This window comes from Chaetodon trifascialis, chromosome 2, assembly GCF_039877785.1.
Source record: "Chaetodon trifascialis isolate fChaTrf1 chromosome 2, fChaTrf1.hap1, whole genome shotgun sequence".
Taxonomy (NCBI): domain Eukaryota; kingdom Metazoa; phylum Chordata; class Actinopteri; order Chaetodontiformes; family Chaetodontidae; genus Chaetodon; species Chaetodon trifascialis.
This window is the reverse complement of record NC_092057.1, coordinates 2,800,768-2,816,976: the sequence shown is the minus strand read 5'-3', so window position 1 is coordinate 2,816,976 and position 16,209 is coordinate 2,800,768. Positions and strand designations below refer to the sequence as shown.

Here is a 16,209-nt window from a genome sequence, read left to right as displayed (position 1 = left end):
TGTGTGTGTGTGTGGACTTAGGGAGAAAGCCAGTGGGCATTAAACTGTGGAGAATGACACAGATAGAAACTTTTCCTAATTCCCACAGCGTACGGACTCACAAAATGCGTGCACCCCCCAACTCCCCCCTTTTCATTCACACACTGGAAAAATGTACATCTCCTGCAGAAAATGTCCTCTTTTCCTTAATAACAAGGGACAGAGAAAGTGTGTCACACAGTGTTCACACAAAGTTCCAGGCTGTGTTGGATCTGCTCGTCGCAGTGCGTGCACGGCTGTGGGCGTGAGCGGTTGCAGCCGTTTGGGTGGTTGTGAGGTGGCGCGTGAGTGGGTGGCTTGGAGTGTGTGTGTTTAATCTCTAGTGTAAAGTTGATGTCCTCACGTTGAACCCACTGTGTGAAATATTTACTTGTAATATAGTTGGGAGGGAATTAAGGCAATTCACCAGGAGTCTCTGCTGTGGAGTACGAGTGTGTCCGTGTGCGTTTGCGCGTGTGTTTTATTTGCAGTCAAACAGTGAATGACCGCATCTGTTCAGTACTGTACGGCTGTGTGGGTGTTTGTGTGCCGTGAGTTTGTGTATGTGCATTAATGTGCATCATCAATTTCAGTCAAAAGCTGTGGCACAGTCGAGGATTATATATACCCCATTTCCAGACGGCTACACTAATGCCCATCTCATTTACACAAGGCCCATTAGCCTATGTGTGAGTATGTGTGTACATGTGTATGCGTCCAGCACCTGGTGCTGTCTGACAGTGCCTAACCTAATGGAAGTAAAGCACAGCTGTAAAACCACTGGCCTGTGCCTTATATCCGCCTGCGTAAGTCTCTAGCTAACAACTTTCACACCCCTGCCTTCACACAAACACACACCTATAGATGTGCACACACATTTATGGGCACATACAGATTCGGACACACATATACAGAGAGCCATAGCGTGGCTAATGGCTCAATAGCTCATAGGGAATCATTCAGGGAGGCATGGGGCACAGAGGGGGAGCGAGGCGGGGGGTGTAGGGATGTAAATCTCCAGACATAATCCATGGAAGGGAAAAGACCATCGGATGTAGCAGTCTGTCTTAAGCTGGGAGAAATTTGTTTAGTGTGTTCGTGTGTGTGTGTGTGTGTGTGTGTGTGTGTGTGTGTGTGTGTGTGTGTGTGAGCACATATGGCTCTGATTACGTTAGCTGAGCTGCTTACAGTAAAGCCAGAAGCTGACCAGCTCAGCCTGTGTGCTTTACCAACCATGAGAGGGCTGGGAGCTTTAATCATGGGTGGGGCAGCGAGGGGGGGAGGTGGGTGGGCGGTGGGGGGGTGTTACAGAGCAGAAGAAAGGAGAGAAGAAGATGAGTAAAAGATAGAAGGATGAAATAATTGAGGCCAGAGGACATGATGGATGAAAGGTGAAAGTGTGCAGCCGGGAGAGAAAAAATGGATAAAGGGATCAAAATGTCAAAGGAAAGATGGAAAAAAGGTTTGGAGAGACAGAAGAGAGGTGAAGAGGGCAGAAGGATCACAGTGTCTCACTGCAAATTAAAAGACAAGCTCTGCTCATTCTCAACTAACAGTGATTTAACCGTTTGTTGCTATCACCCTGTTTAGCCGGTCTACTGGGTTAAAAGACAAAGACTGAAGGTGTATAAATGGAACAGAAGGAGGAAAACCTCACGTTAAAGACAGAGATATAAAACAGCATACGAACAGTAATCTGCAGCAAGCAGACATTTAATGTTTGTTTGTTGTTCCCAGCTGCCACTGAATAAAACACAATAGCAATTCAACTTAAACCGAGTTCACAGACGCCTTTGCATTTGTTGTTTTAAACACCCGGTGTCCGCTCAATCATTCCCAGGAGAAATCCTCCGGCGCACTGGAAGCGATGCGTTAAACGTTTCCATCAGCAGCAGCAGCGGTTTGTTTGAAATAAATGAACAATATAGCCAGAGACGAAAAGCAAATGTATTAAATGAGATTGCAGGATACACCAGGAGAACGAGGGAAGAGAGAGATGAGCCCAGAATTCAATAAGAATTCATCAGAGCTGCTTAAGCTGCGAGATGATGCTCCATAATAAGTCGCAGCTCTGTCCTGAACATCTCCAGTGACAAACATGATCATTTCTTTGTAGACAGTCTGACCCCCAGAGCAGAAAATATGAAGATATTTGTGGAAGAGAATTGCTGTGAAGTCCCTTTTCATCCTCCGTCCCTCACACACTGCTCCTGTGCAGACCGTCCACGCCGGTGAGATGTGGGACACCAGATGAAAAGGACAAATGCTGCGTCTGCGCTTCCTCAGCAGTGCTGATATTCTCATTACAGGATGCCTAATGAAACAAATCCAAATAATTTGTCTCTCTTATTCTCTTTCTTTCTCGTGTCTGTGTGTTAGGTTGATGCTGAGGGAGGAGGCGCCCAGCGCTCCTCCGAAAAATATCGTAGCCAGCGGGCGGACAAACCAGTCCATCATGGTCCAGTGGCAGCCTCCACCAGAGCCCCAGCTCAACGGAGTCCTCCGGGGATATGTACTCAGGTATGAGCACAGAGTCATACCTGCATGTTTGGCTTTATAACATTACAGTTGAAAAGCCGTGATTGGCTGATGGGCTTCATATATATTTATATATGGAGTGAATTCAGATACTGTAGCTGTTAATGTTGATGACACATAATTCATAATCTTGTGCACACAGATTGTTTTGTAATAGATCTAATATCTCGTGCATGAGAGCAAAAATCCTCCCCGCTCAGGACTTCAGGACTTCCCAAATTTAAATTATTCTGGTTTCTAGAAATATTTACTCATTGGATTGATTAGTTGGATGCCAGAAAAAAAATTGTCAACCAAATACTTTCTCAAGGAAAAACATGGTACCAGCTTCTCAAGTTTGAGGACTTTCTTTGTTTACTGTTGTATATATACGTATGTGCATTAATTGGCCTGTAAGATTGACAAAACAACCAATTTCTCGTGGTCACTTTGGAATCTGGAGTATTATGATGGCTGTTTTCACCATTTTCTGGCTGAAAATAGAACAAGAATAACTCTCTGATTACTCACTCATGCAAAAAATTGTCATTTTCGGCCCTAGTATTGAGAAAACCAGTCACAATGAATATTGAAAAGAAATATTCCCTGATTTTTCTCCCTCCCTTATCAGAAACATAAGCACACACTCGTCCACACGCCGGCACGAGTGCTCTTTACGGAGGCTCCTGCTGCCCTTGGTCTGTCCTCACCCCTTCAGTTTGATGTCTGCCTTAAGTGTGACATCCTGGGTGTAATCAAACTGTCATCGCACAAATTTGCATATAATTGCAGTAGAAGTTATCAGGTCTTTACGCTCGTTCAGCGCGTTATCTGCCTCCACTTCAGAAATCAGTTGGAAATAGAAAGGCGCGCTCATTCATCGCCGCTCTATCATTTCAGCTTTACAGGACGGAGCTTCTGCCTCCGCCTGCCCTCCTCCTTTCTTCTAGTATCGGCGAGCGGTTCCTCCCCGTCTCTCTCCCATCGTCTCCACTTCTTCTCCTCCGTCCCTCCCCCTCCTCCTCCCCCAGTATGAGTGTCAGTGTGTCAGGTGGTGAGAGCGGAAAAAGGGGTTATCTCCTCTCCACTACGGAGATCCCCTGTCAGCCTCCGGCACCCCCTCACTTTGTGCACCTGTGTTTGTGTGTATGAGTGTGTTTGTGTGTGTGTGTGTGTGTGTGTGTGTGTGTGTGTGTACACAGTATGCATGTGTGATCGAGGGCTGACTCAGCCGGTGAAACGTTGGAGTATCCTGTTATACTGAATAGACTCCATATTAAAACGCTGACAATGTGGATTATTACTCCATTCGGCTCCATCAGATATGTACAATACCTAAGTGGTATTGCACCTCCCTGTCTCGTCGGGTCATATATCCTTTTAAGTGGACATTTATATTACATGTACTAAAGCAAAGGCCTTGAAGGTGCACTATTCTGAGACATCTACCAGGCACTGATGGTTTTTATTCGTAAGGGATTCTGACTCGATTTAAGCAATGGAAACCCTTTGGTATAGTTTCTCTGCCTCTCGGTCAACATAATTAATACAGTGTGAGAGTGAAATATTCAAGCGAATGCAGTGTGCACACGGGTATGATTTTGTATTATTAAGCTGTGTGCAGAGTTCTGCCAGGCTGGGGACATATTCCTGTGAGCACATCTGATTGTATTACTTTTGTTCATTACTGTCTTTTGCTCAGGCTTATGTATGTCTGGAGCAACGCTGGGCTTCTTATTTCAAGGAGGCTTTAAATGTGGGTAGGAAGAAGCAGGGATTCAGCCGTCAACACTTCCTGTTCATGGTCGACCTCCTCCAGCACCTGAGCTGCAGCTGTAATATCACTCATACAACTCTGATTGCACAAAGGTCACAACGTCGTGTGAAGCGTAAATGGAAACAGAACGCAGTCAAACGAGCTGCGTTCACTGACAGCAGTTTACAAAGTGTTCCTGAGCCCGTGCAGTAACATCCTTCATCCAGTCATGTGTTCACAAAGTGGTGAACCTCGCTCCATCCTCGCTCGTGAACGACTGAGCCTTTCCAGGATTCATACCCAATCATGATCCTCTCACCTGTTACCAATCAGCCTGTTTACCTGTGGAATGTTTGAAACAGCATCAGATTCAGAATAAACAGATATTTACAACAAAAAAAAGAAATTGATGAGGGGAAATATTAAATATATTTTCTTTGTGCTGTTTTCAGTTGAGATTATGTCAAGAAGGATAAATTATCACACTCTGTTTTAACTGCATTCTTTTGTCTGTATTTTGACTTATCTTGAATCAGTTTAGTTAGAGTTTCTGTGTGTGTGTGTGTGTGTGTGTGTGTGTGTGTGTGTGTGTGTGTGTGTGTGTGTGTTTAGGTACCGTCTGGCAGGGCTGCCGGGGGACTACCAGGAGAAAAACATCAGCAGCCCAGAGACCAACTACTGCCTGCTGAAAGATCTGATCATCTGGACACAGTACCAGATCCAGGTGGCTGCGTACACTGGAGCCGGCCTGGGCGTCTACAGCAGCCCTGTTACAGAGTACACTTTGCAGGGAGGTGAGCGGAGACAAGGTTTTATTTCCCATTCTGGGAGAGCGAAGCAAACGTCGCTCTAAAGAGCTTTAGAGACGTGTCAGTCATCAGTCCATGCGCACAAACATGTTACTGAACTGAAAGCATTCTTGCATAAACAGACTAGCAGCATTATTGTTAATGAACACTAATTAGCTACCAAAAAGAAAGTGACTGGCGAGGAGTCCCAGGCATCTGTCCTCCTGCAGGATCGTAGCTCCGCCCAGCATCACGCGAGTCGTTAGGGTCACATCAGTCATGGTGTTGATGGCTCGATAGGTGTTGAGGGGTGAGAATGGGTGGGTCGGTGACCCTCCTGCCCATCATGTGACTCAGGCTCATGTGAGTCCTCTTTGAACCGCTGTTAAGCTGCCTGGGGAGAGATCTGAGGGCTGCATTGTAAGTGGCTGATAAGTGGGGTCAGACCCTCTGTTCAGTCATGGTCTTTCCAGTTTGACATTGATGGCTTCTGTCCCTCCTCTTTCAAACCATCGGTCTTCTCTGGCCAAGACATGAACATTATTCTCCTCAAATGAATGATTTCACAAGAAGAAGAAACATACATTTTGATGCAGCTGTATGGACGCATGCATCTCTGCAGACATTCACACGACCGCACACAGAGGGTGTATTTTGACTTTTTTTGGGGGGAGTGATCAAACGACTGAGCAGGTTCCTCGGCAGGCTGGTCGGCTTCACTCTGCGGTAGGATGAGGTTCTCGGCTTTGAGAGGAGCCAGCTGATGCAGCTCAGACGTGTTAAAGTTGCCCTGAGGCGTCACCTCCGGGACCACCCGGGAGACCCAGCGTGTCCCTCCAGTGTGTCCTCGGGGTGAACCAGGACACACTGGAGGGACTACATCTCCCAGGATGACCTGGAGGAAGGAACGAGCGTCTGTGCGGCTCTATAAATAAATGATGTGATAAGTGACAGAGCGTTGATTGTAATAAACGTGGCTGCACAGAGGAAGACACTTTCAAATCCGTCTAATCCATGCAGAGGTGGCGAAAGAAGGAAGAACGCAAAGGAAGACAAGAGGAAGTAGCCATGGCGGTAAATCTTCTTTAAACACGTGCTCTTCTCTTCCTGACTTTTATTCCAACAGTATATTATCATTATTAAAGACGGACCGAGCTACACACACACACACACACACACACACACACACACACACACACACACACGTGCGCATAAAACTCACAGTCATTATTACAAGAGTTCAGGACAGGTTTATAGACTCAGGAGAGGGAGTTAGGCTCATTAATTATTCTAATGTGCTTTAATGGGAGTGGCTGCAGTGGATTGGACACTTTGGCTCCCTCGCTATCTCTCAGACGCTGTGCTTGAACTCAGTGTTTGACTCTGATAACACTGCTCTTCTCCCGCTCCCTCGCATACAGGCAAACGCGCATACTAAGATTCCCCCAGAGGACGGAGTTTAGTGTTTTATCTGTAGCTGTGAGCTGCGGGTTAGAAGCTGCTCCCCCTGAGTGCAGTCAGCATGGCAGGGGGGGAGAGAGCATCTTTAACATCAATTAATCTTCCGTCTCCCTCCCTGTCTTCTCATCCTTCGGCTCTCTTTCTCTCACTATCTCTTCCCGTCCAATTGCACCACTTTTTGTTCCGGTCTCCACGCTTTCCACTCTGCACGCTCTCCTCTCGCTGCGCGTCTGCGTGTCGCCTGGCCTCATTGGCTCAGATATAAGATGCAAAGGGCATTCCCATCATGCAACAGTGCATTATCACTGTGGATTTCTAACATCAGCATAAACCCCTTACAGTGTAATCACCGTAACATGTGCCCACAAACACACACGGATCTGTAAACACACATGTGCGCACACATTTCACAGCCACACTCTTCTCCTCTTGGCCTTAATGGATCCTCATATGTAGATTCTATATAACACACAAAGGTAGAGACACACTCCCACACTGACATGAAGGAAAAATACACAGAAGAATCAGTGGACCAGTTTTAGAATGGAGAAGTAAAAGAGTGTTTAGCTCATGTGAACCAAATACGACATGTTCAGCCCAGTTTTCTTTTCTTTTTTTAGGACTAAACAAATAATCTACATTTCATAGCAAACTGCTGTAGTTTGGAGCACATTCCACGACTTCTCCTGTCAGACGTCTTATCTCTGGTAGCAGTCTGTCTTCTCTGTCTCACTCTCTGGTGGATGATGAATGCCTCGGCCGAGTTTACGCACATTTCAAACAGACTTATTGCTATTCTGCTACTGTTTTCACTGTATAAATTATTACTGTTCTGCTGTAGTTTAACTCCAAATTCTCGCTTTGGAGCTGAGATTTAAATTTAAACACAAAAAAGAGTGTTTGGATGGTTTTTGAGCATCATACATATCAGTAATGGTGGTGCACCACAATTAGAAGATAAATTAGCACGAAAGTGTTTGATTTGACACTTGAAGTTTGGTTTACAATCACGAGGACGACTGTGCAAGCTGTGTAGTGTCTTATGTGCATTTCCAAAGTCTGGAAAAAATAACCCAGATGATGTCATGGTGATGTCACCAGGGTTATTTTGGATTTTTAAGAAAGAAAGAAAGAAAGACATCCTTCATTTGTCACACAACATGCACATACAGGCCATGCTTAGTGAAATTCTTCTTCCCATCCTGGAAAGTCCTTCCTCCGCGGCAGTCCAGGAGCGGTGGGCTGCCAGGGGATCGGCGCCCGGGGACCCAGCTCCTCCTTCGTGTTGATCTTCATTTTTCTTTTTCTGGGTCAGGGTTTCTTTTTTATGGAGGATACTCCAGGTGAACATGCAAACTCCACACAGAAAGGCCCCTTTCCTCGAGATGAAGGTGGTGGAGGACACACCCACAGCAGGAATCGAACCCAGGACCTTCTAGCTGTGAGGCGACAGTGTTGCCACTGCTCCACCGTGCCACCATAGGTCTTAAAGTCTTTAACAGAAATGTGCAAAGTGGAGGTGTGGAGTTAAAAAAAAGAAAGTGAGCATTCAGTAAGCATCAGTTCTCTAATGAAAGATGCTGTCCAGTTGCATCTTGGGAAATGTAGTATCTGGTGTTTGACCCATACTGAGAACAAAAAAACAGATGTATTTCAGGCTCTGCTGCTTTGATCTTGAGTTGACTTCCTCTAACTTGGTGGGAGTGTCTGTTGTGCGTTATTAATACAGGTCAAGTGTCAAGATTTTTATGTTCAATACATGGTGTGTGTTTTTTAATCATTTTTTTTAACGCATCATACTGTACTCTGCAGTTGCACCATGTGAGTAATAAAGGCTGACAAGGCGTCTTGGTCCGTAAAGGGAGGGTGATGTGACCACAGAAATCAGCTGAGTCATGGAACTTTCTGACCCGTCTGTCTGGGCTCCTGAGGTCACTGACTGAAAGGCTCAGTAAAAGCAAAGACACAGCAGAGCTGATGTGGAAGCAGTGCGGCACCTGCTCTGGCCTGAGAAAGGTGACCAATCAGAGCAGACTGGGCTTATTGGGAGGGGGCGTTAAAGAGACAGGCACTAAAATGTGGCATTGCAGGTAGAGGGTGAATAGAGGTGCTGCGGCGGTGGACAGAATGAGAACATTAAAGCAGGTAAACATGTTCTAGTAGACACTGAAAATAAAAGTATGTATGTGGAAATGAGCATAATATGGGACCTTTAATAGATTTTATTCTTCATTTTAGCTCTTTATGAGTCCTCATTGTTCAGAACCAGTCCCTGAAGGGCCAGCACCCTAATCTCATTGAATCAGCCCAAAGATGGTAAAATGCAGAACACGTGAAAGCAGAATACAATAGCAGAGATTAATTATATTGAGAAATTAGGTCATTTTGCAAAAGGGAATAGCAATGTAGGTTTGGCATTTAACTTTTGCAAGCTTAGCAGATATTTTCAATTACAAAATGAACTGAATCTCAACAGTAAGTATTGAATTATGGTGCTGCAGGAGATATTTAAAAGCACTACTTGTTGAACACACGACGGCGCAGTGCTAAAACTCTTTATCCCTCCAGCTTAGGGCTGCAAGTTTGTTCCTGTGTATGTTTTCATCAAAACACTCATCCTCTTCCTCTCAGTGAGCCCGCTGCAGCTAAATGTTGTGTGTGTCTTTGTGCTTAGTTCCCACAGCACCGCCTCAGGAAGTGGAAGTTTTAGCTATCAACTCAACTACCATCCGCTTCACCTGGAACCCTCCGCCTCAGCAGTTTATTAATGGCATCAACCAGGGATACAAGGTAAGCCTCTGGATGCTACAGCACCAAGTAAAAAGTTCAATGAAATAAAAGACTTTTGTCTACGTTAATAAAGGTTTTTTTTTCCATATGTGCAGGATCACACCTGTACTTTGCATGACAAATAAGATTCTTTCGATTTTAAGTTAGTTGATGTACAGAAAAATACAATTTTTATAAAAGCATCTTCTGTCCACACATTAAATTGAGAGTGCGGTTAAATATGAAATACTGCAGACAAGAGAATAGACACTGTTTTAATAATACTGAGATCTCAAAAAAAATCAATTCATCCAGACTTTTCTACAAGTCTCATAAATCAATTTAAATATTTAAATAAAAATCGCTGTTTCTCTCTGTGTGGGTGTGTGCGTAAACGTTGTGGAAAAACCTGTGAATCTCTCACAGGACTTCCACCTCAAAGGTCACGTCAGGATGCGCCGGCTCGCTCTTGTTCACCCATACGCTCGGCTCCACAGAGAAATGTAAAGGACCGATGGAGGAGCAGGAAAAGGAGAGGATTAAATGGGGACAGAGAAGGAGGTTTTGTGAAAATAAGGAGCGAGGGAGCGGAGAGAAATAAGACGTAATAATAAAGAAGCAGAATAATGGAGAGCAGAGCTACAGATTGAACAGAGTGAGTGATCCATATGTACTAGTTCTGGTATGTGATTTATTCTTCACTTCGTTCTGGCAACCAACCCTGGAGGAGCTGATTTACATGACAAAGAAAACACATCACATTCTTGCTGTGCGTCACTGGGTCCGCGTGTGTGTTTCTGTGTGTGTTTACACACTCGCATTGTGGGGGCTTGCTTTCCTTATGGGGACGAAACGCAAGTCCCCATAATGTAAATGACTTGATTTTAGGGTGAAGACCTGGCTTAGGCAAGTCGTGGTCATGGTCACGGTTAGGGTACGTCTCCAGGAAGTGAATGTAAGTCTATGTAAGGTCCCCAAAGTGATGGAAAATGTGTGTGAGTGTGTGTGTGTGTTTCAGAGAGTGTGAGTGTTGGTTTCTTTGTTGCTTGATTAATACTATATGGCTCTCCATCTGTTTGATGTAACTCTCTTGCTGTGTCTGTATACAAGGTTTTAGCACTTCAGATCACCGGAGCCCCGCAGTGCTGCTCTGCACATGTGGGCGTGCGTCTCTGGGTGTGTTGTGCTGCTTAGAGGACAGTAGATAATGATATTAATTAAAAGAGGATATGAAGCACAGCCTCATCTCATCTCATCCCCCACAGATCACTGACTGTATACAATAGCCTTAATAATATAGCTGCAAACTGACGGCTGGAGGGACGAGCAGAGCAAGCGAGTGTCATGTTTCCTGTTTACGCGACCTTGAAACTGTTTCAGGACTTCTTTCTAGTTGGAGTGGTATGAATTTTAGACAGTGTGACTTCAGGTAATGTCCTCTATCTATCTGTCTATCTGTCCGTCTACGTATGTACTGTATCCATCGAATATACTCACAAAAACTACCAACAGAACAGTAGTTTTCATTAAAAAGTTGCATTTTGCCTGAATTTCAAAACTTCTCTTCTAAACAAAAGAGGTTGCATAGAAGACTTATTGATTATGATGCAGATAAATCGAATGCAGGAAGAAGAAAAGCACTTATTTTCTCAGTATAAAGAAACCTTTGTGAAGTATTCTACCTGAGGTGACTGAAAACTCAAACTGTGCCTTTAGCGCTGTCATGTCCCCTCTCTGGTCCCAGGTCTACCTGGGGACAGTCCTGCACTTCAGCTCACTTTGGGTTCCATTGCAACCTGGTTCAGTATGCACATGTTACTATAGCAACAGTGGACCCAGTCATCCCAGCGCCCCTTTAAAAGTGGACGAGCATCAGATGCTTGAGGGTGCCAGATCAGCACTCTTTCACTGCACCAAAACTGCACTGTGCTGATAATAAATTACAATGGAAACTTTATTTTACCATGACAGACTGGGCGCAGTGCAGCACCCTTTAGGCAGAGAGAAAGCAGCCACTCAACCGTCTGCGGGTATCACCGACTTTTCCCTCATCACAGATCCTGTGTTTCTGATTGGGCTTCTTTTGCAGAGTGGAGAAGCGATATGAAGCAGTGTGTACAGTGCAGCTGCAGTCCTGAACAGATAAACCATGCTGTGCAGTTTTTTTTGGTTTGTTTGTTTTTTTGTAACCACAGATGTATTCAGAGTGAAATATGTAGTTATGAATGTCAGGGTGCTGTGCAGCTACACCCACAAAACCCAGCACGCTTAGCTAGCATGAAGCATGTTGACTGAATAGTGAACAGTAAATGAATAGAAACTACATCTCCTGTATATCTTTGGCTGTGTCTGAAATCACCTTATTTGCTCGTTCGCGACGCCACTGTTCTAGTTCTGGTTCTGTATTATTTGTCATCTGCACGCTGATTATAGTGAAGCAGTAAAACTCTTGTTCCCAGGCTCCTTTCCAACATCGCTCATACAAAATGTATGAACAGAAAGATAAAATACATAGATTAAATATATATAAAATGTAATCTTGTAGTTGGCTGGCGTACAGTAGAGATAAGATAAATAAAGTAGCAGAAAGGTAAAGTGTACCATGCAGTGTGAGTAAAGTCACATAGTAATTAGCATGAGAGCTTCAGCAGCTCAGCAGTCTGATGACCAGCACGATGAAGCTTCCCCTGGTGGTGCCTGGTGGTGCCTGGTGGTGCCTGGTGGTGCCTGGTGGTGCCTGGTGGTGCGGGACCAGACGCTGCGGTACCTTTTGCTGGAGAACAGCCACTTAGGATACTCTCAGTTGTGCACCTGGAGAAGTTAAAGAGTCGCCTGCAGTGTCCTAATGAGAATCAGCTGAGATTTTTGACACTTATTAAGCATCATTTTGCGAATGCTAACAAGCTAATCATTGCATATTCAAATCTTACAGCTACAGTCTCAGATACGCTCTCAATTTAGAGTATGGACAGAGTGCGTCAGTCTTATATTTCACCTTTTCATACGGATCCTTGAAAGAAACCCTTTATGTAAAAGAACACTGGAGAACATGGACCAGCGGAGACGCACAAAGTGGCCTGAAAGTGATGTGAGCTCAGCTGAAATTACCGCTGTGGAGAAACTCGTGCTCAGACCTGTGAAGCCGTATTGAAAGAGACATTCACAGAGTCTCAGCTGGGTTCCTGGTCGCTCTGTGCATGTGGCAACAATAGTAGAGCGTAGGCTACCATTAGGCCTTCTTATAAAGATGTAGGCTGACCATGTAATTACAGGGATTTAAACTGCATCAGTCAAACGTTTCAGCTGCTGTTAATGTTAACTTTGCAGAGAATAAACCAGAAGAAAGAGGAAATCCTTTGAAGCTTTGAGACAGAGGTATCATCATAGGAGGAGCTTTTTAAAATGTCTTTGAAATCAATGCAGATGCAAATAGAAGCTTTACCTTGGACCCCGTCTGGCCAGAGAAAGCAGATGTATGTACGTGTCTCATCAAGGAGACATTTTGAATTCTGTAATCAAATGCAGATTTTTTTTTTTCTAAACACTAACCCACCGCTGCTTCATTCTGAAGAAAACTTGGTACATGCTGTTTACATTTTCACCTTTTCTGAGTTGATTTACCTGGAACTATAAATATGGGTACCACCTCTCATGATGAATATGTATGTTTTCACCGTTTGTTGTTTTTGTGGCGAAAGCAATAACACAAACCAAACTGCTGTGCTTGTGAATATGAAGTCTCACGATAGAGACGGATGAACCTTTCATTAGGCGTTTAGTCGGACTGATAATCAGACTTGGTGTCTGTCCTCAGATGGTGTTGTGACTGATAATGGACGGCTGGCAGGAATTTATGTGAAGTGGTACATTCATACGTAAATAACTGCTTAAATTTTAATGTGTTTGGAATGCAAATGACTTTTCCAGGGAATGAAACATGAATATTGTTTTGCCATTCTGACAAATTTTTAAATAGCATTTGGCAGTTTTAAACTTTAATGACGCAAAGCCCTGAGGTGTCAGCCTAATTCAAGAAAGACTCACCGCAGCCCAAACTGTGCTGCAGATGAGGCTTGTCTCATAAATGCACTCTGAATAATACAATTTAGATTTGGTAGCCTGAAGCTAATGCTGCTGAGCTGAAATAATGACTAAACAAAAAAATAATGTAAATATACAACAAACAAATAACAATGATGGATATTTCAGGTGCTGCGACGACGTGCCGGATAGATAAATATTTCTGGGAACCTAGATGTCGCCGGTAACCGTCTTTGTCACTTAACGCAGCTGCTGGTGTGGCCTGAGCAGTCTCCAGAGGACGTTACTGTGGTAACCATCACCCCGGACTACCCCGGCGCGCGCCACACAGGATTAGTCAGCGGGCTCAAGAAGTTCACCTGGTACTTCGGCTCCACCCTCTGCTTCACAACGCCGGGCGACGGCCCCCGCAGCCCGCCCACCCTGCTGCAGACGCACGAGGACAGTGAGTACACGCACACACTTCAGCGCGAATAAAGCCAGCGCACAAACAAGACTCTATCAGTCTCTATTGTGAAGGACAACGGAAGCTTATCGACTTGCTCTGCGTTCAGTCCAGCTGTTTCTGTCAGACTGACACACAGCTGTGTCGACATACCAACACCTCCTGCTTCCACACAGGCTCCGTCTATCTCGTCTCTCCTTTTTAATTTTAGTTTCCCCTCCGCTTCCCTCTTTCATGTTTCCTCCGCTGTGTCTTTTTAAAGCCAATTGATTCATATGTTTTCAGGCACACTGGTATTTATAGCCTACTGTTCCATGGATGAACATAATAGCTGCCACTCCCAGCTGCAAGTACACATGCACACAGTCGCAGCGTCAAATAAACACAATGGCCTATAGGCAGGCAGACAAGCAATTATTACCAACCAGCAATTATCGAGTGGGAAAGGGATATTAGAAGCCATTTGTACACACGCGCGCAGACACACACACACTCCCACACATACACACAGGTATTGATTGGGTGCTGGGCGTGTTGCAGGGTTAACGGTGGGTGTAATTCTTGCTTGATGATAGCTTTGTGTGTGTGAGTGTGTGTGTGTGTCTGCCTGCCTGCGCGTGTGCATGTGATTGTGTGTGAGATGTTATTGAATGTCTCAGATGAATAGCTTAATCGCTCTGCAGGGAGAAGGGTTAGAAAGCCATACATGAAATGAGAGACGACAGGCATGCGTGCACCTGTGTGTGTGTGTGTGTGTGTGTGTGTGTGTGTGGTGGTCAATGCAGATGTGATTAGGAGGCGGTGTGTGAGGCTGAACAGCAGCAGGTAATAGTCCGCGTAGACAGATCTGTGTCTTCATGTGGAGGTATGAAAATCGAGGATTTTCTGAGATGAGGTTGCTGTTGAAGAAGTTAAAATGTTTTTTGATGCCGTCTGATGGATGTGGGCTTTTTTCTCAGCACCTGGACCTGTTCGACACCTGAGCTTCACGGAAATCTTGGACACATCGCTCCGAGTCTGCTGGGCCGAGCCTGAAGACAAGAACGGCATCATCACCGGTCAGAGCATTGAAACATCAGAGTGTATAATCTCCAAACAGTCAGTCAAGATCTCCTCCACCACCTCCACCTTTCCAGAAAGTAAAACCCACAATGAATAGACACGCCCAGCGTCCAATTATTCCAGTTATTCTCCTCAGGTGGACAAATACGGTGTTTGGATGACTAATATAAGTAAAAAAGTGAAAAGTATCCCCGTAAGGCAAGCAGCAGTGAGGGAGGAGCTCTGAAACTTCCACAGTTTCTTCAGTATTCTCCACTCAGTCTTTTATTTTCTGTCTGGCTTGCACAGACATCCCCCTGTCTCTGACACTGTGTGTGTACAACTGATTCATCATCAGCTAATCCTTCCTCTCTGCAGCTTGTCTTCTCACATTATCTCCAACATGCCCTCATCCCACGCCTCCCAACACCCTGGGTGTTGTTTGTGTGGTGCATCACAGAGCTCAAGGCGCTTTTCCTCCCAATTCATTTTGCCTCGGCTCCTGCGTGGCTCTGTTAGACAGCAGTGCCGGCGAACACGACAAGCTGCTGTGGATTTAGCGATCACACTACATTGCGTGTGTCTGCACATCTGTGTGTGTGTGTTGACATGGCCGCACCATGCCCGACAACGGTCAGGCAGCGACGGAGCAAGGCCATGCTCGAACGGCACAAGGCTGCAGTGGCTCTACAGTCGGCGTTCACACTCACAGGAGTGGGAAAACGGTTATTCAATCAAGGTCACCTTCTCCTCAACCTGCTTTTCAAGCAGCACCTGGCAAGCGGGGAGACGGATGAGGGACCATTCACTCTCTCCAGGGTTTTACACACTCGTGGCCTCACGCAGACGCACGCACACACGTTTGAAGGTGGTGGAGGGTGATGCATGACTGTGGAGATGCAAAGGGACAGACAGAGATTTTGACTGTGGTTACCCCTCCCACACCCTCCTCCTCCTTTATGGCTCTGTACCTCTCATGATGTTCAAGTGTGTGTGCTTTTGCATGTTTGTGTGTTTATGTGCATACTTGTGTGCTCAAGTCTTCATGCACCTTTATGAACCCAGCGCGTGCTCTGCACCCCGCAGGCTACGTGCTGTGGTGGGAAGTGTCTGGCGTAGACTCGAGCCGTGAGGAACGTTCACTGTCCAACTCCACCCTGCAGCACCAGCTGACCGGCCTCACCTCCACCACGCTCTACACCCTACAGGTGGCAGCGCTCACCGCGGCAGGACGGGGTGTGGTCACGTCCTCCTCCATCTCCACTGGAGTCCCACCAGGTACCGTGAATACACACTCTCACACACACAGGACGTTAAAAAAAGATTTTGGCTCGAGTTTGTGTGTGTGTGTGTGTGTGTGTGTGCGTGTGTGG

The 16,209-nt window shown here is 45.5% G+C and overlaps 1 protein-coding gene across 2 annotated transcripts in view; it reads left to right on the top strand.

Annotated features, from left to right (window-relative positions):
- The window catches only part of sdk1b (sidekick cell adhesion molecule 1b), a 234,843-nt gene that overhangs the window by 170,819 nt on the left and 47,815 nt on the right, over window positions 1-16,209 (top strand). For both annotated transcript variants that reach the window (XM_070981407.1, XM_070981414.1), the window contains exons 17-22: window positions 2,398-2,538; window positions 4,904-5,085; window positions 9,215-9,330; window positions 13,600-13,795; window positions 14,755-14,853; window positions 15,923-16,114. In XM_070981407.1, the coding sequence (XP_070837508.1) occupies window positions 2,398-2,538; window positions 4,904-5,085; window positions 9,215-9,330; window positions 13,600-13,795; window positions 14,755-14,853; window positions 15,923-16,114 (926 nt within the window). The remainder of the gene's footprint in view (window positions 1-2,397; window positions 2,539-4,903; window positions 5,086-9,214; window positions 9,331-13,599; window positions 13,796-14,754; window positions 14,854-15,922; window positions 16,115-16,209) is intronic.